Source organism: Dermacentor silvarum, chromosome 9, assembly GCF_013339745.2.
Source record: "Dermacentor silvarum isolate Dsil-2018 chromosome 9, BIME_Dsil_1.4, whole genome shotgun sequence".
Classification (NCBI taxonomy): Eukaryota; Metazoa; Arthropoda; class Arachnida; order Ixodida; family Ixodidae; genus Dermacentor; species Dermacentor silvarum.
This window is the reverse complement of record NC_051162.1, coordinates 7830788-7853604: the sequence shown is the minus strand read 5'-3', so window position 1 is coordinate 7853604 and position 22817 is coordinate 7830788. Positions and strand designations below refer to the sequence as shown.

The 22817-nt window shown below is 47.5% G+C and overlaps 1 protein-coding gene across 1 annotated transcript; it reads right to left on the bottom strand.

Annotated features, from left to right (window-relative positions):
- Positions 1 to 4412: 4412 nt before the first annotated feature.
- LOC119464970 (uncharacterized protein K02A2.6-like) lies at positions 4413 to 7086 on the bottom strand. Its single transcript, XM_049656318.1, has 3 exons — positions 6145 to 7086; positions 5351 to 5469; positions 4413 to 4905 (listed from the first exon to the last, which is right to left on the bottom strand). Exons 1-3 carry the CDS (start codon positions 7084 to 7086, stop codon positions 4413 to 4415), a joined length of 1554 nt encoding a protein of 517 aa, XP_049512275.1.
- Positions 7087 to 22817: the final 15731 nt, after the last annotated feature.

The following is a 22817-nucleotide window of genomic DNA, read 5'->3' as shown; positions in this document are numbered from 1 at the left end:
CGCTTCCCGGTTTCGTTTTCGTAGCCATTTCTTGAAATTCCGGGATATAAACGACGCGGAACGGAGTCTAAAATTCATGAGCTCGCACAGTTATGTAGCGTAGTATTGCTCACAGAAGCATATGCTTATCGAGTAGCTAGTAGAGCCACCTCAAGTAAATTCTCAGATAAGGGCCTCGCAATGATCTTGATTGCGCACCAACTTCAATGAGCCCACAAAGTCGCATTATCCTATATTATTGGTAACTACAGTTTAACCAGGTTCTCTTACCAGGAGTCTACTGTATTTCTTTCATTTATTGCTGTTTGAATCTTTATATATATCAAGTTTCTAGAAGCGCATAATGTAGCGCAGAGCGACACAAACAATAGTTATGGTCGAAGATTTATTGATGTGCTTATCCGGAGAGATCGCTGGGACGTCCTGTTTTGAAGACAATATCTTCCTCGGCAAAGTAACACCACTTTTCCCTATCGGGTATGTCTGTATCTAACCTGTTTATAACCTCTTTTGTGGTTTGATCCCGAAGATTGTGCAGTCTCAATTTAAGTTCCAGTGGGGCCACTGCGTATGTGCCACTGGCTATGCACCCCTGGGGCCAATGAATGTGGGACGACACTGAATGTGGGCCACTGAGTATGCGTATCTGGGGCCACGTGGTATATGACGACTATGATGATGATTATTATTATGATGATGAAGTTTGCGATGATGCTAATGGTGATGATGATAAATGAGATGATGGTACTGATGTGATTACGTTGATGACGATGATCATAAACGATGACAAAAACATTCGAACCGATTCAACCTTTAATTGACGTCGATAAAACGATGTCCCTCCAGCGCGGCTTTCACGATAAATCGTACATCAGGGTGCACATGTACACCATTCCACCCCCAGTTGGCCCAACTATCATCGACTTGAACATTGATTCGTCTTGCAAATTTTTATTACGATTAGCAATTATATGGACACTCCAGGCGCATTTCTGCCGTCCGCGTCGCCGTGAGTTTTCGTCATAAAGTCTAAGGGCAATGAAATCGTCGCGGCGCACCGTATGCTGTATGTGAGAGTGAAATCTTGCGAGGGTGAGCCGGCGTTCGCGGCTTAATCTCGCCGGCGCGAAAGGGAGGCAAGTGGGCAGGAAGTGGGCCATTTTGCGAGGCATTGGGGGGGGGGAGGGGGAGGAAGGATGAGGGATGGGTATTTACTCCAGCTGCAACTGCGTATGTGGCGGTTGTACGTGGTCACGCGGCCGTATCTTGAGAGCGATCTGCCGTGGGGGCACAGTCTAGGTGCGTCGGCGGCTCGTAGCTTTGTGCGCGCTGTATGTTCTCGGTTTGCGTTCAAGCGATAGACCGCACGAAGGACACTAAGCTGCTGCCGCGTTTCCGCACGCCAGCGTTTTGACAGCTAGTGTCCGCGGTCATCGAGTATGAAGTGCTCATGTTTGCTGTGCACGCTGACACCATGCTTGTTAATTTAGTTAGCAAACGAATGTTTACAAGTTGATATGGCCGATAAAAGTACTATGCTTAATTCGTATGGATCTCTGCTAATTTGCTATCGCAATCGATGCTTCGCTTTTCGGGAGAACCTGCGATTTTTTTATTGCGATAGCAATTATATGGATACTTGAACCGGATTTCGGTCGTCAGCGCCGTCGCCGTGAGGTTCCGTAGAAAGTCCAAGGGCGATAAAATCGTCGCCGCGCGCCGTATGCCCGAGCGAAAGCGTGCGGGGGACGCGCGCTATCACGGAGAGCGAACGCACGGCGGAAAGCAAACGCGACCGTCGCGCGAAAGGCCGTGGGGGTATGGGAGGGAGGGAGGGAGGCGGGGCGACGCTGTGCTCTGGCACCAAAGGCGTATCTTGCTACTCAGTCTCCCACGCGCAAGCAAGAAACGGGAAGGCAGCGCGGGAGGGAGCGGGGGGTGGCGCACTTGTTTTTGTTGCTTTCTGCTGCTGCTGCCGAGATGTTTGGTCATGTCGCCAGCCGAAATGGAACAACATTTCAAAGAGCTGAAACAAGAATTTCGTGATATGCGCACTGCCCTCGAGAGAGAGCTGCGCAAGGAAATACGTGACGTGAAATGAAGTCTTGACTTTTTTAATATGAAGTTCGAAGAAATGTCGGTCCAGTGCTCGCAGCTTGCAAAGGAAAATGGTGAGCTAAAGGCTCAGAATGACGTTCTCAAAACTGAATGCGATCAACTGAAGAAGCTAGTTCTAAACAACGAACGTAGAACTACCGCCTAGAGCAGTATTCGCGAAATCGAAATATTGAGGTAAAAAACGTTCCTGTTGTGGAAGGTGAACAGTTGACCAAGGTCGTTCAGAAGATTGGTGAAGCTGTCGGCGAGTCTGTGAGGGAAGATGACATTGAAATTTGCCATCGAGTGACTACAAAAGATGGCTCTTGCCCACATATTGTTGTACAATTCAACAGCCGGTCAAAGCGTGACGCAGTATTACAGAAGGCAAAGAAGAAGCGTTTAACGACAGCCAATATTGGTTGCCCAGGAAATACTTTCCTCTATGTAAATGAGCACCTATGCCCGCAGTTAAAAAAGCTACTTGGACAAACTGTTGCGCGCGGGAAGGAAGTCGAATGGAAATTTTCCTGGTCGAAGGGCGGCAAAATTTTTGCGCGAAAGGATGCGAAGTCGCGAGTGCTTCACATAACAAGTGAAAGCGATCTAGAAAAGATCGTCTAAACTCGTTTCTTGAGTTCCATCTAAAAAAAAAAAATCTACCCGCCGTGGTTGCTCAGTGGCTATGGTGTTGGGTTGCTGAGCGCGAGGTCGCGGGATCGAATCCCGGCCACGGCGGCCGCATTTCGATGGGGGCGAAATGCGAAAACACCCGTGTACTTAGATTTAGGTGCACGTTAAAGAACCCCAGGTGGTCCAAATTTCCGGAGTCCCCCACTACGGCGTGCCTCATAATCAGAACTGGTTTTGGCACGTAAAACCCCATAATTTTCTAAAAAAATCTATATGGCTGCCCATTTTCTAACGCCATACGAGTTGAGTCTATCGCTGTCCGGAAAGGAACGCCACATGTCCTTGCTTCATGTAAATGCACAATCAGCCAGAAACAAGGTAGACGAGATAACGATACTGCTCGAATCGTTTAAATTCTCTTTTGACGTCATCATGGTTACCGAAACCTGGTATCGCCACGAGTCTGAAGTTCTTCGTATACCTAGTTATGCTACTTATTTCTTGAACCGGGGTGATAAGACGGGTGGCGGGGTTATGCTTTTAGTAAATGATATGTTTCAGTGTGAAATAGTTGAGCCTTTTTCTATGATTACTGACGATTACGAGGTGTTGACGGTGAAATGTAGTTCGGAAATTTTTTCTGTGATATACCGCCCTCCTAAATGCAACGCGTCTACCTTCCTTATGTTTTTGGACACCCTCCTGTCGTGGGCCAATGAAAATGATTACCACATTACTATCGGGGGAGATCTAAATATTGACCTGCTAACTTCCAGCCCCCAGTGTCTTGAACTTTTAGATATATTGGAATCTAACGCATTTACAAATGTTATAAAAGAGCCTACTCGATTCCATGCTCAATCTTGCACGCTTATTGACGTCATTCTAACAAATAACATAAATGCGCCTATTTGTGCTGGTGTCCTTAAAACACATATTAGTACACGCAATTTTAAACCAAAATAAATTTAAATTGAAGGATGCAAATCCACCACCTCCGAAATTCCGGCCCAAGCACTATTGATATGTTCACTGCATGTATATCCAGGATAAAATGGGACGCTGTTCTTCGTGAAACCGATGCAGACACAGCGTATAATTTCTTTATTGAAACTTTCATAGAAGCCTATAACAAGTGCTTTCCAGTCAAAACAAAAAAGCATCCACGCAAGGCAAGGAAACCTTGGATCACTTCAGAGTGCCTTAAAGCTATAAAATTAGAAAATGCACTTTACGAGCGCTTTTTAAAATCTAGGGACAAGGAAGATTTTGAGACGTTTAGAAAACACAGAAATATACAAATTCTCTCAAGAAAAAGCAAACTTGATTATTTCAGTAACCTATTTGTCCCTGAAAAAAACAAAACATCTGAAGCCGTCTGGAAAAAGTTAAATATGTTGCTTAATCCAAGCTCCGACAGCAACACATACCCGATGAAACTTATCGTGGACAACGAGATCCTCACTGGGTATTGCTCTGGCGCGGGTAACAACAACAGACTCAGTAGGTGCAAGCAATGGAAAAGTTTATTGAAGATAGCGTGGCTGCTTTTATTCTCTGTGCATCAGCACGAGCATGCGCACTTCGGGTTGCGATAAACGGGCTTGCGTTGTCGCGATACGGCAATTCCTCCCCCTTAGAAGCCTAACCTGTCGGGAGGCCTCCTTGTGCGCGTAGAACGCCTAACGCCTACGAAGTCCTAAGGCCGCCGGTACACTGGAGGTTACTTCACTGGAAGTCTGGGGTGTACCAAGTGATCCGTCTGATGATGGTTCAGCGTCGTCCACTGCAGAGGGTTGATCACTCTCTGAGACTTGGTTGTCTCCGGGCCGTGTTGCGTCGAATTCTTGCTTTACGTCATCCGCAGCGAGTCGTGGCCGCACTTGGTCCACGTGACGGCGCTGCACCCCTCCTGTGGTGTCCACCGTGATCATACGCCTACCTCTTGTTAACGTCACCGTGCCGGGTAACCATCTCTGGCCAGCGTGATTATACTGCCGTGACCAAACAGGCGCTCCCAGTGAAAAGACTTGTGACAACGGTGTCGGGGGTCTGCTCACAGTGGGATCCCGTGCCACCTCTTCCTCTGGAAAATGTGCGCTTAGGCGAGTCCTGGGTTGAAAACCCAGCAACATCTCGGCGGGCGACTTGCCATCTCGAGTCGGTGTTGCCCTGTAGCGTAGCAAGAACTTGGAAATACGATTGAGGAGACTTCCATCCTTATTTTTCTTGATACCTTCCTTAATGGTGCGCACTGCCCGCTCCGCCAATCCATTTCGTTTCCGCATCTACCACCACCAAGATCATGTGACCTTCCACTGGCCCTGCATAGTCGATATGCAGGCGAGACCATCGTTTGTTGGTTTTCGGCCAGCTTGAAGGGACCTGTTCCGCTGGCATGGGCCAACATTGCACGCATTGCTGGCAGCTTTGTACCAGCTTCTCTATGTCGTGGTCCAATCCGGGAAACCAAAACATTGTACGGGCCAGGCGCTTCATTGCAGTCATGCCTGGGTGGGTGTCGTAAAGTTCTCTCAGAATAGGTACCCGCACGGTCTCGGGCAGCACCACACGATGACCCCAGTATATTAGACCTTTACTCACAGTGAGTTCGTATTTGCGGGTGAAGTACGGCTGAAGGCACTGTTGCTCCGGCCCCAGCTGGTTTGGCCAACCACGAAGAATCCACGTCTTCACCTGTCGGAGAAGCATGTCCTCGCTCGTGCTGTCTGCCAACTGCTGTGCGCTAAGAGAAAAATCTGTCAAAGCTTGCGCATGTAGCACATATTCGACGGGATCATCTTTACCAGGGTGCCCTTGCTCCGGCAGCGGCAAACGGCTCAAAGCATCGGCATTCGCGTTCAATGACCCTTTCCGGAATTCTATGTCATACTGATACGTTGATAAAAGGAGCGCCCAACGCTGTATCCTGGCCGCTGCCATCTGTGGAATTTGTTTCTCGGGATGGAACAGCCCTGTCAACGGTTTATGATCCGTTATCAAACAAAATTTATTACCGAAAAGATAGTCTCTGAACCTTGTCACACCGAAAACTAGGGCGAGTGCTTCCTTTTCTAGTTGCGAGTAATTGCGCTACGCCGGCGTCAGGGTTCTAGAGCGAAAAGCTATGGGATAGTCTTCGCCCTTGATGCGGTGGGACAGCACTGCGCCCAAACCGACCGATGATGCATCGCATTCCAGTCGAAGGGGTTTTCGCGGGTCATAGTGGACAAGAAATTTAGCCTTGCCTAACGCACCCTTTGCTTCTTGAAATGCGCTGTCCTGCGAAGGCCCCCATTGCCATAACACCCCCTTTGCCAGCAAGCGATATAAGGGAGCCAGCGCAGTTGACAAGTTGGGCAAGAATTTAGCATAATAAGTAACCAAGCCCAAGAAAGATTTCAGCTGGCTTACCGATGTTGGCTTCGGCGCGGCCAGTACCGCCTCGAGGTTATCTTGCAGAGGATGCAGACCTTTGGCATCGATGCGGTGCCTCCGAAACGACACTTGTGCTTCCCTAAACCGGCACTTGGCTTTGTTCAACTTCAAGTTGTGTTCACGAAGCCGCTGAAACACCTGCCGCAGTACCGATGTGTCGTTTTCCTTCTCCGCCACAATGATGTCGTCGAGGTACACTTGAACATTCGGCAAACCTTGCAAAATCGATTCCATGCGTCGCTGGAGCAAGGCGGGGGCTGAAGCAATTCCAAATGCTAGGCGATTGTAGCAGTAAAGGCCCCGGTGTGTGTTGAGTACCGCGATCTTTCTAGCTTCGTCGTCCAGCGGCAGCTGATTGTACGCGTTGCGCAGGTCCAGAGTGCTGAAGACTTCGCCTCCAGAAAGCGCCGCAAATATGTCTTCAACTTTGGGCAGGGGATACTGTTCCAAGTGCGACGCCGGGTTGACTGTCAATTTGAAATCGCCGCAAAATCGTATATCGCCGTTCTTTTTTGCTACCGGCACCACCGGTGTTGCCCAATCTGAAATGCTTATCGACGAAAGCACTCCATCTTGTACAAGACGGTCGATCTCGGCTGAAACCTTGGAGCGCATGGCATAAGGCACTGTACGTGCCTTACAGAAACGTGGGCGGACTCCTTCTTTAAGGTGTAATTGCACAGGGGGGCCCTTGCAACAGCCAAGCTTGTTCTCGAAAAGATCAGAAAATTCATCGAGCAGAGGCGCCATCTTGTTATCACGAACAACATTTACACTCGAGGTGGTTCCAGTGTCCCAGAAGGACACACCCGCCTTACGGAAGGACTCTATCGTGTTCCGGCCACAGAGCAGCGGTCCGTTACATGCCACCACGATTAGCGTGCTGGTCACAACCGTCGATCCAGACTGAACCCTCATGGTTATCTGGCCGACAACTGGCAATGGCCCGAGGAAGCATGTCAAGCGCAGCGTTGTTTTTTTGCAGTGACGGCCACCATCTGCGATGTTTCTTAAATATGTTCTTCGGCATGACGCTGACCGGAGAACCAGTGTCTAGAATCATTCGCAATTTCCGGCCCTGCCATGTCAACTCCTCCTCGAGAGGCTTCAACGTAGCTCTGTCGGCGGAGCTGTGAGCGACAAGAGCCAGCAACATTTCTTCTTGGCTCTCACCTTCCATTTCCTCGACGGCAAAGGCACCACGTTCCCGAGAGCGGCCACTGCTGCAAACCTTTGCCAGATGACCTTTCCTGCCGCAATGGTGACACTTGGTGTTTCGATGGCAGCACGTGTGTGTCGCATGGGGACCGCCACAATGCTCACATGAATGGTTGTTCTTTGCAGTGTTCCACTTCGTCCAGGGTCGTCGTCCTCGCTGCGACTGTACAACATTGATGCTGGTTCCCGTGGTCACTGGGTCTGCTTCTCGCATGTCACGAACGTCGCCTAGCGCCTTCTCTGAAGCTATGGCAAATTCTTCTGCCTCCTCAAAAGTTTTTAAATTATAGGGTTTTACGTGCCAAAACCAGTTCTGATTATGAGGCACGCCGTAGTGGGGGACTCCGGAAATTTGGACCACCTGGGGTTCTTTAACGTGCAGCTAAATCTAAGTACACGGGTGTTTTCGCATTTCGCCCCCATCGAAATGCGGCCGCCGTGGCCGGGATTCGATCCCGCGACCTCGTGCTCAGCAGCCCAACACCATAGCCACTGAGCAACCACGGCGGGTGTCCTCAAAAGTTAGCTTCTTCTGTGTTAATAGGCAGCGTCGTGCGTCGTCGTCCCTGATTAAGCATACTATGCGGTCTCGCAGCATACGGTGCAGCGAGTTGCCGAAGTTGCAACTTTCCGCCAGTCTCCGAAGGTCTGCAATGTATTCCCGAACGCTCTCTCCATCCCTTTGCTTATGCATGAAGAACAAGAAACTCGCCGCAATTTCATTAACTTGAGGATTGTAGTGTTCCTCGAGGTATTCAATGACTTCATCATAAGTCTGGCTGTTAACCGACACGGTTGGAAGGCGCCCTTGCAACATGCGCACGACATTATAATGAAGACACCAGCAGAGCTCGGCGTTTGGCCGCGTCAGTAATTCCATTGCCTTCAAAATAAGCTTCCAGCCGTATCCTGTACGTGCTCCAGCTGCTCACCGTCTCGTCGAAAACCGGTGGGCGAGATGCCATCATTTGATCCTGTCAGTCGCAGACCACGCTCACATGAAATCCCATCCTCGTCGCCACTGCGATAGCGCGGGTAACAACAACAGACTCAGTAGGTGCAAGCAATGGAAAAGTTTATTGAAGATAGCGTGGCTGCTTTTATTCTGTGTGCATCAGCACGAGCATGCGCACTTCGGGTTGCGATAAACGGGCTTGCGTTGTCGCGATACGGCAGGTATGAGCTTTCCGAAGCATTTAATAAATTATTTACCTCCATTGGAGATAGCTCACATGACAATAATTTCACACGGTACATTGGCATGCAAATAAGAGAAAGTGCATTTCTGTTTCCGGTAACTACAGATGAGGTTACGGCTCACTTCATGTCCCTAAAGAACAACAGGTGTTGTGACGCTGACGGTCTGGAAATTCGGCCAGTTAAACATGTTATTCATAGTGTATCCTCTGTCTTAGATTATATCATTAATCTAATGTTTACATTAGGCACTTTTCCTAGGCGTCTTTCTATTATTTTCAAGGGTGGAGACAAACATAGCATATCAAACTATAGACCCCATTTCTATTCTGCTAGCTTTTTTCTAAAGTAATTGAAAAAATAATACATGAACGGATAGTTTCATTCTTAACCAAGCACCACATTATGACGCCTTTCCAGTTTGGTTTCACAAAGCAGCGTTCAACCGAAACTGCTCTACTAACGCAAAAAGAAATCACACTAGATGCATTCGAAAAGGAAACATATACACTTGACTTTTCAAAAGCCTTAGATAGAATTAATCACATTTCACAAATAAAAAACTAGAGCACTATGGTTTCCGGCGTAACTTCTTAAATGTCATAAAATCATATTTGGAATACCGAGAGCAAGAAGTTGAAATAAATGGCTACGCGTCTAATTTTAAAGAGTTATCAAATGGCGTCCCCCAAGGTCGTATTCTGGGACCGCTACTTTTCAATATTTATGTAAATGATTTGGTGAACATAGATATTAGTACAACGTTCATTATTTATGCAGATGATACAAGCTTGTTTTAGGCACTGCGATTCGCATAAACTTGTGCACAAATCAAACGGTGTCTCGCAATTACTGAACACATGGAGTATAAGGAACTCGTTAATCATAAACACTTCTAAAACAAAATCAGTACTCTTTCGTCCTAAAATTAAGCCCGTAAACTGCGATTTGACACTAATGATTGGCCCGGAAACAATTAAAATTGAACCTACAGTGAAAACCCTGGGAGTGATTTTTCACGAAAATATGTTATGGAACAATCAGGCTGATCTTGTTCACTCTAAACTTTCTCGTGTCGTAGGTGTCCTATCGCGTCTTCGCTTTAGCTTGCCGCAAAGGATCAAACTTCTATTATATAATTCTCTATTCTTATCTACACTAACTTATTGCTATCTGTTATGGGGCACCACAACGGAAAAGAACTTAGGCTGTACGCCTAAGTTCTTTTATAGCTAAAAAACGCTGTACGCATAATTACAGGTGCTCCACGCAATGCACCCTCTAAACCCATATTTGAAGCCCTTAATTTACTACCAATGCCTGACATTTACAATTCGAATTTACTTAAGAGATATCGTACTTGCAGAATAAACGATGATTCTTTTCTCATAGACTTAGCGCATTTAACACCATGTACCTTACGTGTGTAAGGTGTTTCTCCAATCATCAGAGGCCCGTATAGCACGCGAGCCTCTGATTATTGGAGAAACACTTTACACACGTACAAACTATGGTCGCCAAATGATGAAATATTTACTGCCTCAAACACTAAACAGGTTTTCCACAAAAAATGAATCATACCATTCCTTTTCTACAAACATCTTTTTTTGTGCATTTCAGAACAAAAGCGATAAAATACTCAGACATGTTTACCACTCTATCATAAGTACTTATGATTTCTTGTTGCTGTTTGCTATGTGCTAAATGGCGTGAAAGCGCTTGTCAAGCCTAGATGGCTTTTTGCTTTCACCCCACAGCATCACTGTTGTGACTGTTTTACTGTCTCATCTGGTGTTGAAATAAACTGATTTGATTTGATTGATACTCTGTCAACAACCGCGCTGGTACTTTTCCCAGCTGTGTCGCTCGCCTGCACCGTCTCTTATCTCCACACGGCTCTGACATTTGTATGCGCTGTGCATTCGCCGCTCAGTTTCCGTTGAAGCGATAGACCGCACGTACCTTCACCCGCTGCGGCGTATGGACTTGCTGCCAGCGTTTTGACAGTCGTTGTCTGCAGTCATTCAGTGTGATCTATTCATGTTTGTTTGTGCGCGCTCACACCACGCTTGTTCATTCAGTTAGTAATAGTCGGGCCACATTTTCCAACGCACGCTACACATGCAATGTTGCCCGGATCGGCAGTGCAGCGCTACAGGTGTGTCCCTTCGCACGCGCTGCCCACGGGAAGCGCTTCTCATCAACACCACCGTTTCACACGCGCCTTCTCGTGGTCATCGAGTCTCTCTTCATGTCGGTCTACTTACGCCGCAGCACACCTGCTTACTTAATCAGCTCATGTTTACTACAATTCATATTGCTACCAAAGCCGCTCACCTTACTTCGTATGACATTGCTGTGTTGCTATCGCATTCATTGCTTCGCCGTTAGAGCGAAACTGTTACATTTCTTTTTTAATAACGTGCGTATAGAGCGTCATCTCCGAAAGTGTAATGTACACAGGTCCTCCTAGGTTCAAATGCCTGGCGCGTCGGATGAATCGCAGTGCACCCTTGAAGTACGTAGCACTCTCAACCGCGTACTTCGATAGCAGTGCTCTCACCTTTGCGATGCCGGTGATCTGCTCACCGTAAAACCTCACGCATGCTTCCAGGAGGGAATAGTTTCCCATCGAGCTTGGATACCGCGGCTTATACCAGCGCCCGAACATGGTGACAGACACTCCGAGCCTGACGCTGCTAGGAAGAATCCTGCCATGCAAGTACAGTAAGGACTCGTGCGCCGTGGCCTGGGTCAGAATTCAGTACATAAAATGAACAAATATGTTTCTTCGTTACGTTAATTAATCTGTTTCAGTGAATTAGTTTTAGAAACATGCACATATGTTCACAATATCTTTGTTTACCGTCAGTTCTATGACGTACTGGTTTGCTAAAGTTTATGGCAAACAAAAACGGGACCGCTAATGCGAAATGTCAATAATGTAATTATATTGGCGATGGGCAATCTTCTTGAGGAGTTCACGTTATCAAATCTTGCTTGATAGGTGCAACTGAGTTGAATGAACCTTTTTTGTGGATTCCAACACTTCCGTGCATGCCTTTGCGCAAGGCACCTGCCATCTAGCCTAAAGTGGTGAACCAAACCGGGAACAGGCTGTGCACGTGATTAAACTCGTGGACAACGCAACACTTTTCTGAACTTGCACAGCCCATTGTTCGATCTCTTGGCGTCCGCGTAAACCACCATTTTTCATGACACCTTGCAAAGAGCATCGCAATTGACTGGACGCTGTTGCGTATCAAGAAAAAATATCATGATATGCACTTGGCCACAGGATATGGCATTACTCATAACATCGGCTCTTTTCGTTCCTGTTGCCTCTCAAGGACCCTTGTTAAGTGTAGGACCATATCATGACGACCCAAGCATCACTAGAGTAGTCCACGATCTGTGAAACGGCCAACGTCACTAAGTAGTCAATACGGTCTAAGGGGCAGTCCTCTGGAGGAGGAAGGCTTCGCCCGCGTGGTACCAAGCGTAGTTGGTGGTCAGCGCTTGTTCTTGTGTATAGGTCCACGTTTAATCTTCGTGCTGTACACTCACGATAAAGCTACCAAGAAAGTAAAAACGCGCCAGTATTAATTCTTAAGCCCGTGATCATCAAATCTTGTTACTGTTCTCTTCAACGCATATTTCAGGAAGCTTGTCACCTGCCTGACTGCAGTGGCATGACAACGAGCGCTTAGTAGCAATCCATTCGACCTCACGTCACTAAATTGCTGATGATCCCAAAATGTTGCAACTTAGTCTTGCTTTGCTACTCCTCATCAAACCCATAAAATTTCCTGTAATATTACTTGATGATACTGTGGTGCTACGACTGTTCAGCTCATACTGGGAATTAGGGGTAGTACAATGTGCAGTAGCATGAATTTGGCTAATGTTGCTGCTTGAGCCTTCAAACGTTTTATTGCGATATCAATTATATGGACATTCCAAACGCACTTTTTCTCCATCGGCATCGCCGTCGCCATCGTCGTCGCCGTAATGTTCGGTATAAAGTCCACACACGATAACATCGTCGCTGCACGCCGTACGCTGTATGTGCAAGCGAAAACTGCCTAGGGTCAGCCGACGATCGCGGCTCAGTCTTGCGCACGCGAGGGAGGAAGGCGAGGCGGAAGGGCACCGTCCTCTATCGCACGTGAGGGACGAGGGGGGGGGGGGGGCGTTCTACTCTGGCTGCTGCTTACGGCGCGTCCGTGCGGCGCCGTATCTTGAAAGCGATCTCTGACGTGGACAAAGTGCGCGCCCGCGCGGGCTTCATATTCACAGCAATCTGAAATGTGGACAAAGTGCGCCGACTGCCGGTAGCTTCGTATGCTCTGTGCTTTCGAATTTTACTTCGCATTGACGTGAGAGACAGCACGAAGGTCAATTCGCTCGCTGCTGCTACCGCGCTTCCCCACTCCAGCGTTTTGACAGCGAGCTTCCGCGGTCATCGAGCGAGATGTGTTAATTTAGTTAGTAAGCAAATGTTTGCAAGTTTATACGTCCGATGAAACTAATATTGTCACGTACGAGTTTGTACCGCTGTGGACAAAATGACGTTGGTTGGGGAAGAAGAGGCTGAAGTGTCTCGGAGCTCGGTAGATGGTGTCACCCTGGCCACAGAGCTACAACCCTCTGTATATATTGTAAATACATATATTTTCTCTCCGTAACATTTTGGTGGAGGTGCTGGGTAATCTCGCCACAAGCCGGCCCTGGATCTTCGCAGCGGGCGTCACATCGGTTCCGCTGTTATGGCTACTGACGCTGCCTCCGACGCTGACGCTGCCTCCGCTGATCAGACACCGGCGGAAGTGGTACTAACCCAGCTACGTCACCCGGGAATCTTCACTGGCACTGGCAAGGTCGACGTCGAAGACTGGCTGACGTCGTATGAGCGCGTCGGTAAGCACAACAAGTGGAATGCCCCACATTTGCTGGCCAACCTGATCTTTTACTTGGGAGGAACCGCGAAGGTATGGTTCGAGACGCATGAAACCGAAATTACAAGCTGGGACTCCTGCAAGGAAAAGCTACGCGATCTTTTCGGAAGGCCTGTGGGACGTCAAATGGAGGCCAAGCAAGAGCTAGCGTCTCGTGTCCAGACACGAACCGAATCATACGTCGCGTATATTCAAGACGTTCTGGCTCTCTGCCGTAAAGCGGACGCGGACATGCTAGAGGCCGATAGGGTTGGACACATCTTGAAGGGCATCGCAGACGATGCGTTCAACCTCCTGCTTTGCAGGAACTGCTCAACGGTTGAATCCATCATAAAGGAATGCCGGAATTTTGAGCAAGCGAAGAGCAAACGCATCGTACAACGCTTCGACCGACTTCCCAATACGGCTGCCACTTCCTCCTGCAACGACCCTCCGGCATCACATCCGCCTGCCACGCCAAGCTTGACACAGGTCATCCGCCGCGAACTTGAGGCTATGGCTCTAAGTTCTCACTGTCCCCATACGCACGACAACATGACCATCTCGCTCATTCAAGCTGTTGTCCGCCAAGAAATTGCCAACATGGACATCCAGTCTGCCGTCCGCCCACGTCCCACCCCTACCACTCCTGTCATTGCCTCTGCTGCACCTCGCCAGTCGTTCCCGAGTCGATATCGGAACCCATCTGAGTGGCGAACACCAGATGACAGGCCGATTTGCTTTGCTTGCTCCCGGGTCGGTCACATCTCCCGCCACTGCCGTAGTAGCCGCTGGTACTCCTCGCCTCGACCATACGCTGATCGCCGCTTCAACCGAGACCCTCGGTCTCTGTCGCCCCTTTCTGAACCATACCATGCCGGCCTTCCCTCTCGGGGAAACACCACTAGCCGCTCGCCCTCGCCGCAACGCCGTCAGTCCCGCTCGCCTACACCTCGACGCCCCTCGTCCCCGTCCTACGCGGGCCGCTTCTCGGGAAACTAAGCAATGCAGCCCCCGGAGGTGAGGCTGCGTTGACGACTCGGACTGCAAAACCTCTGCTGACCCCTGCTGCTCGACCGAACCTCGTTGAAATTTTTGTTGATGATGTACCCGTTCAAGCCCTAATCGATACTGGCGCTCAGGTGTCGGTTATGCGATCAGATCTTCGTAGCCGTCTCCGTAAAGTCCTGACACCTGCCGAGTCACCTGCCGTCCGAGTGGCTAATGGTAGTACAACAGCCGTGATGGGAATGTGCGCCGCCCGTGTTACCATTGCCGGTCGTCCTGTGTTAGTCCTGTTCACTGTACTGGCCGAGTGTCCCCACGAAGTGATTCTTGGAATCGACTTCCTGACTGCTCATTCAGCACTTATTGACTGTGCAACCGGCACCCTTCGCCTTGAACTGCCCCATTACTTTGCCGACCCGACCGAAGACCACAAGTCCCGACTTCGTTCTGCTGAATTTGTTCGCCTGCAACCTGATGCTGCGACCTACGTCCTCATGTCGCCTTCTCCTCCACTTCTAGATGGTCCTTACGTGGTGTCCCCACTTTGCGACGTTCTCCTGGCACGCCAAATCGCACTACCCAGCTCCATTGTCACTCTTGTTAACAATCGAGCGTGGCTTCCCCTTCTGAACTTTGGTTCGTGTCTGCAAGTGCTTCCTGAGGGTGTATCTCTCGCTTTGCTGTCCCCTTTGGAAGAGTGTGGAGTAGCTGTTCTTACGCCCGAACCACGATTCGACACTGCTGCAGCTTCCGACCGTCCTACTTCAAGCAACGACAAGTTTACGCCCATGATTGCTACTGACCTACGGCCTGCTTACGCCGACGCCCTTCGCCGTATTCTGATGACCTACGAAGACATCTTTGATTTTGGAAATCGCCCGCCAGGTCGCACCCGTGTCGTCACCCATCCCATCCTCACTGGTGACGCTCCTCCTATACACCGGAGGCCCTACCGTGTGTCAGCAGCTGAACGCCAGGTGATCCGAACGGAGGTGGACAAAATGCTCTCCAAAGATATTATCGAGCCTTCCTGCAGTCCGTGGGCGTCACCTGTAGTTTTGGTTAAAAAGAAGGACAATACCTGGAGATTTTGTATCGATTACCGTCACCTGAATAAGATTACGAAAAAGGACGTGTATCCGCTTCCCCGTATCGATGACGCGCTGGACTGCTTACATGGTGCCAGTTATTTTTCATCGATTGATTTGCACTCCGGCTACTGGCAAATCGCAGTGGATGAACGAGATCGCGAAAAGACCGCCTTCGTCACCCCAGATGGTCTCTACCAATTTAAAGTGATGCCTTTTGGACTGTGTAATGCCCCTGCTACCTTCGAGCGCATGATGGACTCTCTTCTGCGCGGATTCAAATGGACCACATGCCTCTGCTACCTTGATGACGTCATAGTTTTTTCACCGACGTTTGAGAGCCACCTTCACCGACTCTCAGCTATCCTTGATGTTTTTAGACGTGCCGGCCTACAACTCAATTCTGCAAAATGCCATTTCGGCCGCCGCCAAATACGAGTACTTGGTCACTTGGTTGACGCTTCTGGCGTCCAGCCTGATCCTGACAAAGTTCGTGCCGTTGGGGAGTTTCCCCTTCCGCGTTCTCCTACCGATGTCCGCAGTTTTCTAGGGCTGTGTTCCTATTTTCGGCGATTTATCCAGAACTTTGCCGAAATCGCTCGTCCTCTCACAGACCTTCTGAAAAAGGACACCACTTTTCGTTAGGGGACCCGACCAGGCTGAAGCATTTTCAACGCTTATCAGTCGCCTTACCAATCCACCCGTGTTGGGTCATTTTGATCCGCATGCCTACACCGAAGTTCGCACTGATGCAAGCGGCCATGGCATTGGCGCTATCTTGTCCCAACGACAGCGGGACACCAATCGCGTGATCGCGTATGCTAGCCGTCTTCTTTCTGCACCAGAGCGAAACTACTCGATAACAGAACGTGAATGCTTGGCCCTTGTTTGGTCCATTGCTAAGTTCCGCCCTTACCTGTTCGGTCGACATTTCACCGTCGTGACATATCATCATGCCTTATGTTGGCTATCCTCACTCAGAGACCCGACAGGCCGTCTTGGCCGCTGGGCTTTACGCCTTCAAGAGTACACGTTTTCCGTGTCCTACAAATCTGGGCGGTTACATAAGGACGCCGACTGCCTCTCCCGCTACCCTGTCGACCCACCGGATGGCATCGAAACCGATACAGATACCTGCGTTTTGTCGATCTCCGAGTTCTCACGCATCGCCGACGAGCAGCGTCGTGACCCATATTCGCGATCCATCATCGAACGCATTACCTCGGAGCAACAGGACGCTTCTCTCCGTATGTTTGTTCTCCAGGACGGGACCTTATATCGACGCAATATGAATCCACATGGTGCTGAACTGCTCCTCGTCGTTCCCCAGCATCTGCGCTCGACAATTCTCTCGCAGTTACACGATGCGCCTACCGCTGGTCATTTGGGTGTCTCCCGTACATATGACCGTGTGCGCAGACGATTTTTCTGGCCTGGGCTATATCGCTCTGTTCGAAGCTACGTCGCTGCCTGCGAACTTTGCCAACGCCGCAAGAAGCCTCCATTGTCTCCCGCTGGCCACCTTCAGCCTATAGATATCCCCAGTGAGCCATTTTTCCGCGTCGGCCTGGACCTCCTTGGCCCATTTCCTACCTCCTCCTCGGGCAACAAGTGGGTGGCTGTTGCGACGGACTATACCACGCGTTATGCCATAACGCGGGCCCTTCCTACAAGCTGCGCAACTGATGTGGCTGATTTTCTCCTCCAAGAAGTCATCCTACATCATGGTGCCCCACGTCAGCTACTCACCGATAGAGGCCCCTGTTTTCTTTCTAAGGTTGTCGACGACCTTCTTCGTTCTTGCTCAACGTCCCACAAGTTCACGACGGCTTACCACCCACAGACAAACGGACTTACCGAGCGTCTCAACCGTACACTTACGGACATGCTCTCCATGTACGTGAGTGATGATCACCGGGATTGGGACTGCACCTTACCTTTCGTGACGTTTGCATACAATTCGTCGCGTCACGATATTACTGGTTATTCCCCGTTCTATCTACTATATGGCCGTCACCCTCTCCTGCCTCTTGACTTACTGCTCCCTTCTGACGCCACCACTACCACGTTCTATGCTCACGACGCCATTGTTCGCGCGGCCGCAGCACGTCGTATTGCCCGTGACCGTCTTCTGGCATCTCAGACTATCCAGAAGCACCGTTACGACAGTCATCGTCGGGACGCTCATTTCAGCCCTGGGTCCCTTGTTCTGCTTTGGGTACCCTCCCGTCACGTCGGCCTTTGCGAAAAACTGCTGCCACGATACGTCGGGCCATACCGAGTTCTTCGCCAAGTCACCAGCCTCACATATGAGATCTCACCTGTGAATTCAAAGTCTTCTACCACCCCAGGAACTGATATCGTGCACGTTTCGCGACTAAAGCCCTATAACTCGCACGCTGATTCGACACCCTAAGAAGCATCGAGACGATGCTTCTGCCGCCGGGGGGTTCATGTCACGTACGAGTTTGTACCGCTGTGGACAAAATGACGTTGGTTGGGGAAGAAGAGGCTGAAGTGTCTCGGAGCTCGGTAGATGGTGTCACCCTGGCCACAGAGCTACAACCCTCTGTATATATTGTAAATACATATATTTTCTCTCCGTAACAATATCCTTACTTCGTATAGCTGTGTACCAGCTTTCTTTCGCAATCTGTGCTTCGCCTTTCGGGCGAAAGTGCAACTTTTTGTGGCGTTGTTTATACGCTTTACGTTCCCCAAATTTTCAAACGATTATAGTTTTTTTATAAACAGAGCAATGCAATAACACTCTACCCATATGCTGAATAATCGCGAGTGCTGTATCTAGAAAGAAATATGTTTTTGGCAATGATAATTTTTCAATGTCACAAAGCTGCTTGAAGTTACAAGTACGAAGGTTAGGCTATCCATGCACTGACCAACTTTCCCGTACTGCATGCTGGCTGAATGAACTGCCATATACAGCAACCACAAAACCCTAGCGCCAAAATTGGGGATATGTTTCTTTGCTGCAATTTTTGACGGTACTAAAGGCATAGTTCCGTCTAATAATTTTTGTAAGAATCTCATTGTGACGTGGTATTCCCTATGCCTTGCTAACGAAGGTTCTTGGTCTGACAGAGGCACCCGTATCCGTCATATTCGTTATGCGGCGCTGAATAGTTATCGGCTTCCGCACTACCATTCTCATGAATTTATGTAGCATTGATTTTCATTATCATAGTGTGCAGAGGTGTTCTGCGGAAAACAGCTCACTCTCCACGCTGTCACCTGTAATCCAACAGGATTCAAAAGGTGACTATGATGTCGTGGTTCTGCAGGCAACAAGAAACGCATCAATATGTTGCTTGTAGAATACTTCCAGAAATAAAGAGCGTTGTAGCTCTCTTAAAAAACAAAATAATAATGTCCGAAACAAATTTTTGCAGTCATATTATGTGACATTTGAAACGAAATGCGTAAGTCTTTAATTTTATATGCAGGTTGTGTTCATCGAAGCCGGTCCTGTGATGTCGCATGTGACTATCCCAACCGGACCAGTGGCGTTTCATGTAAAAACCCACAACATCAAACATAAAAGGAAGAACATGGTTTTCAAGTACCTTCTTTTTTTCTCGCGTTATGGAGCAACACTAACGCCGGCATGGGAGCTTGGGCTCCGAAAAATTATTTACATGCCTAGCAGCCGTGGCCCCCTGAGTACGCGAAGCTCAGGGGAGCCAGCAAAACGTAACAACGCCTGAACATACGACACGCACAGCGGCTTTATGTGAAGGAAACATTCCAAAACTGTCCACAGCCACAATGTTGAGCCTTGAAGAAACTGAACCCAGCGCAATCACTCACCAAAGCAGCAAGCCAGTAGACGCCAACAAGAAAGCCTTCAATATACACGACATCTCAGTATCTCTCCCTCGGCCTCATTGACGCAACTAGCGATATGTGAGGAATGCGAATATCTGCGAATGACGCAGCAGAAGCAGGTGACAGTGGAAAGCGTGACACTGTGTTTGCATCTTGGAGTTGCTTTCCAGTTCATATGTGATAATGCATGTGTATTCATTGAGACGAAGTATCCAGCGGCCGTGACTGCCTGTCAAGTACAGTGACGACAATCAACACAGAGCATGGCAGTCGGTTCGCACGGTGAAATCAAGGCTATGCAAATCTTTCCTGTTAATATCTGTACTGCCTGCACCATAGCAAGATATTTCTTTCTTTGTTTCTTTATTACACATATACTTTTCGTTATACAAGATACGCACAAACTGTATGGTCCCATAGCCAATGGCTAGTACGGGGCCCATTTAGAAATATACATATAAGAAACTGTCATATAATTTGGTATAGGTGTAGTCAATTTGATTAACAAAAAATACAAGAAAATACAACACTTCGCAAAATACACAAAAGTAACTGAGTAATAGAAGTACTTATATTTGCTAATAAGAACATGTTGTGTAGGTATTAGTATTAATCTATTCGAAAGGTAACAGCGAGAACAGGAAAATTACGTCACTACGTAATAAACACATGAAAACCTTGATAAATAATAGTTATACATGGTCTAAAAAATAGAACATAAATATCTATCAGTTTAGGAAGCAGAGAGAATTACTTCAAAGTAGTAATTTTTCATTGCTCTCATCAAGTTCTGCGAGTTTTTTATATAGTGCAGAATACCATTCCAGACTTTCGCACCAGCGTACTGTAGCAGTCGTTTGCCATAGGCGTTTTTTATTGGCGGTATATTTAGGTTACCAAAAGTTTGGTCCCTGGTGTAGCGTAGTGGGGTGCAGAGTAACGAAATGGGGAATGGCTCGTTGTGTCTTATAACATTGGTAATACATGTGGCTAATCTTAATTCCCCGTACAAAATCAAAAGGCAAGATTTTTAGCATAAAGAACAGTGGTTTGCTTGGTTCATAGTATCGCGAGAAAGTTATCGTACGTATAGCTCGTTTTTGCAAACGTCTTAATTGTTCAAGGTAGGAATTATATGTCAAACCCCAGGATTCTACACAGTACAAAAGGTGGCAGTTCACTAGAGTAAAGTACAAAATGCGGAGTACTGAAGCGTCAAAATATTCACGGGCTTGCACGAGGGCATAGCAGCTTGAAGCTAATTTAGAACAGACAGCATCTATCTGAAGCTGCCAATTTAAGCAGCTATCTAGAAGGACACCAAGGTAAGAGAAAGAGTCAGTACGTTCAATAGGGCAATTATTAATACGTAATAGCATATCATTATGTGGAGTAGTTTTAGTTCGGGAGTGGAATACCATATATTTTGTTTTATTGGGATTTATGGTAAGCTTGTTAGCAGCAAACCAATCAGCAAGTTTGACTAGTTCTGTATTCATTTTTTCTTCTATATCAGAAATATTATCACCGGTAATAATTAGGGCGGTGTCGTCAGCATACATGAGCACTTCGGCGGTGGTTAGTACTTGGGGTAAGTCGTTTATGTATAGCAGGTACAGCAACGGACCTAATACAGAACCTTGTGGCACACCTGTTTGTATGGATTGAAGGGAAAAAGTAATGTTATTAATAGTTACCGTTTGTTGATGACCTTTAAGGTAACTCTGAAAGAAATCCCATATAGTGTCGCGGAAGCCATATTTACGTAATTTGTAAAGTAGGATTTCGTGGTCGACGGTATCGAATGCTTTTTTGAGGTCAAGAAAAACCACCACGGCGAATTTGTTATTGTGAAGGGCGGTATTTAATGTCTGACTTAGTGTAAGTACTGCTGTGTTTGTAGAACGCATAGGTCGGAACCCATGTTGACGTGGACATAACACATGGTATTTGTCCGAAAATGAGAGCATGTGTTTTGCTATTATTTTTTCAAAATTATTATTAAGAACACTTAGTACAGATATCGGGCGGTAGCAAGAAGGGTCAGACCTGTCCCCCTCTTTATAGACAGGGGTAACCTTGGCTATTTTGAATGTCGATGGGTATATTCCAGTACGTAATGAGTGATTAAATAGATTGCATAAAATGTCTCCTATTATATCAATGTTCTGTTTTATAACGCGCGCTGGAATCTCGTCCAGACCTGGTGCTTCAGTAACTACAAGCTTACTTACAATAGACATAATTTCACACAGCTCTATATTATTTATAACAAAACTATTTGTCGTGAGAAAAGGCTCATACGATGCTTTGCTGGGACGAGGCAACGTTTTAGGCCAAAGAAGGACCAACACTGGTAAAGTAAGTGTTAAAGTCATTGACAGTATCCTCAGTAACGTTATCAGGTACAATTGTTTTATCGCGAGTGTGTCCTGTTGCTTCGTTGATTATTTGCCAAGTTTTCCGTGAGTTACGGGCAGCTTGTTCAGTAAGGTTGGAGTAGTATTCTTTTTTACATTTACGTGACATAGCTACAGATTTATTACGGGCAGTTTTGTACTCACTTAGAAGATGGGCATTATGCTTATCGCGTTTCCATTTATGATACCAATAGTCCTTAGCGTTAAGCGCATCTAATAAATTCTTGGTCATCTAGGGACAGATTGGTATCTCATATGTGCGTCTGCTGACGATAGTCCTGGATTTCTTTAGGGATTCTGTAATAACATTAATTAAGTTAGTAAATTCTTGGTCTACGTCGTCGTGATAAACCTCGTGCCAACTAATTGAAAGTAAAAAATTACGGACTTTTGAATAATCAATTCTGTAAGATGTTCTGTGGCCAGCATGGTTTACCATAGGCGCTCGTTCTATAGTGACAAATGTTGGTATCTGATCGGTGACAGGCTCGTTAAAAACACCTGCTGTTATGTGAGTAGGAATATTGGTGAGGACATGGTCTAAAATGGTCTCTGATGTGCTGGTCACCCGCGTAGACATAGTGATTAGATTGCGAAAATTATACGATTGTATTAGATAAGTATATTCTTTGTGGCTAGCGCTCAAGGCATCTATATTTATATCCCCAAGAATTATAAACTGAGTACGGCCACTCCTTGACAGGGCTGAAAGAATGTCCTCAAGTTTGTCAAGAAAACAACTGGTGGCTGTGTTTGGTGGCCGATAAATCACACCAACGACTACTGAGAATTCGATCTGTAGAAAAAGTGATTCAATATACGTTAGGCTGCATGTGAATTCAGGTAGTATAGATAAGGGGAGTTCGTTCTTAACGAAAAAGGCAACGCCACCACCGCGAGAATTAGATGCACGTGGCTGAGATATCATTTTGTAT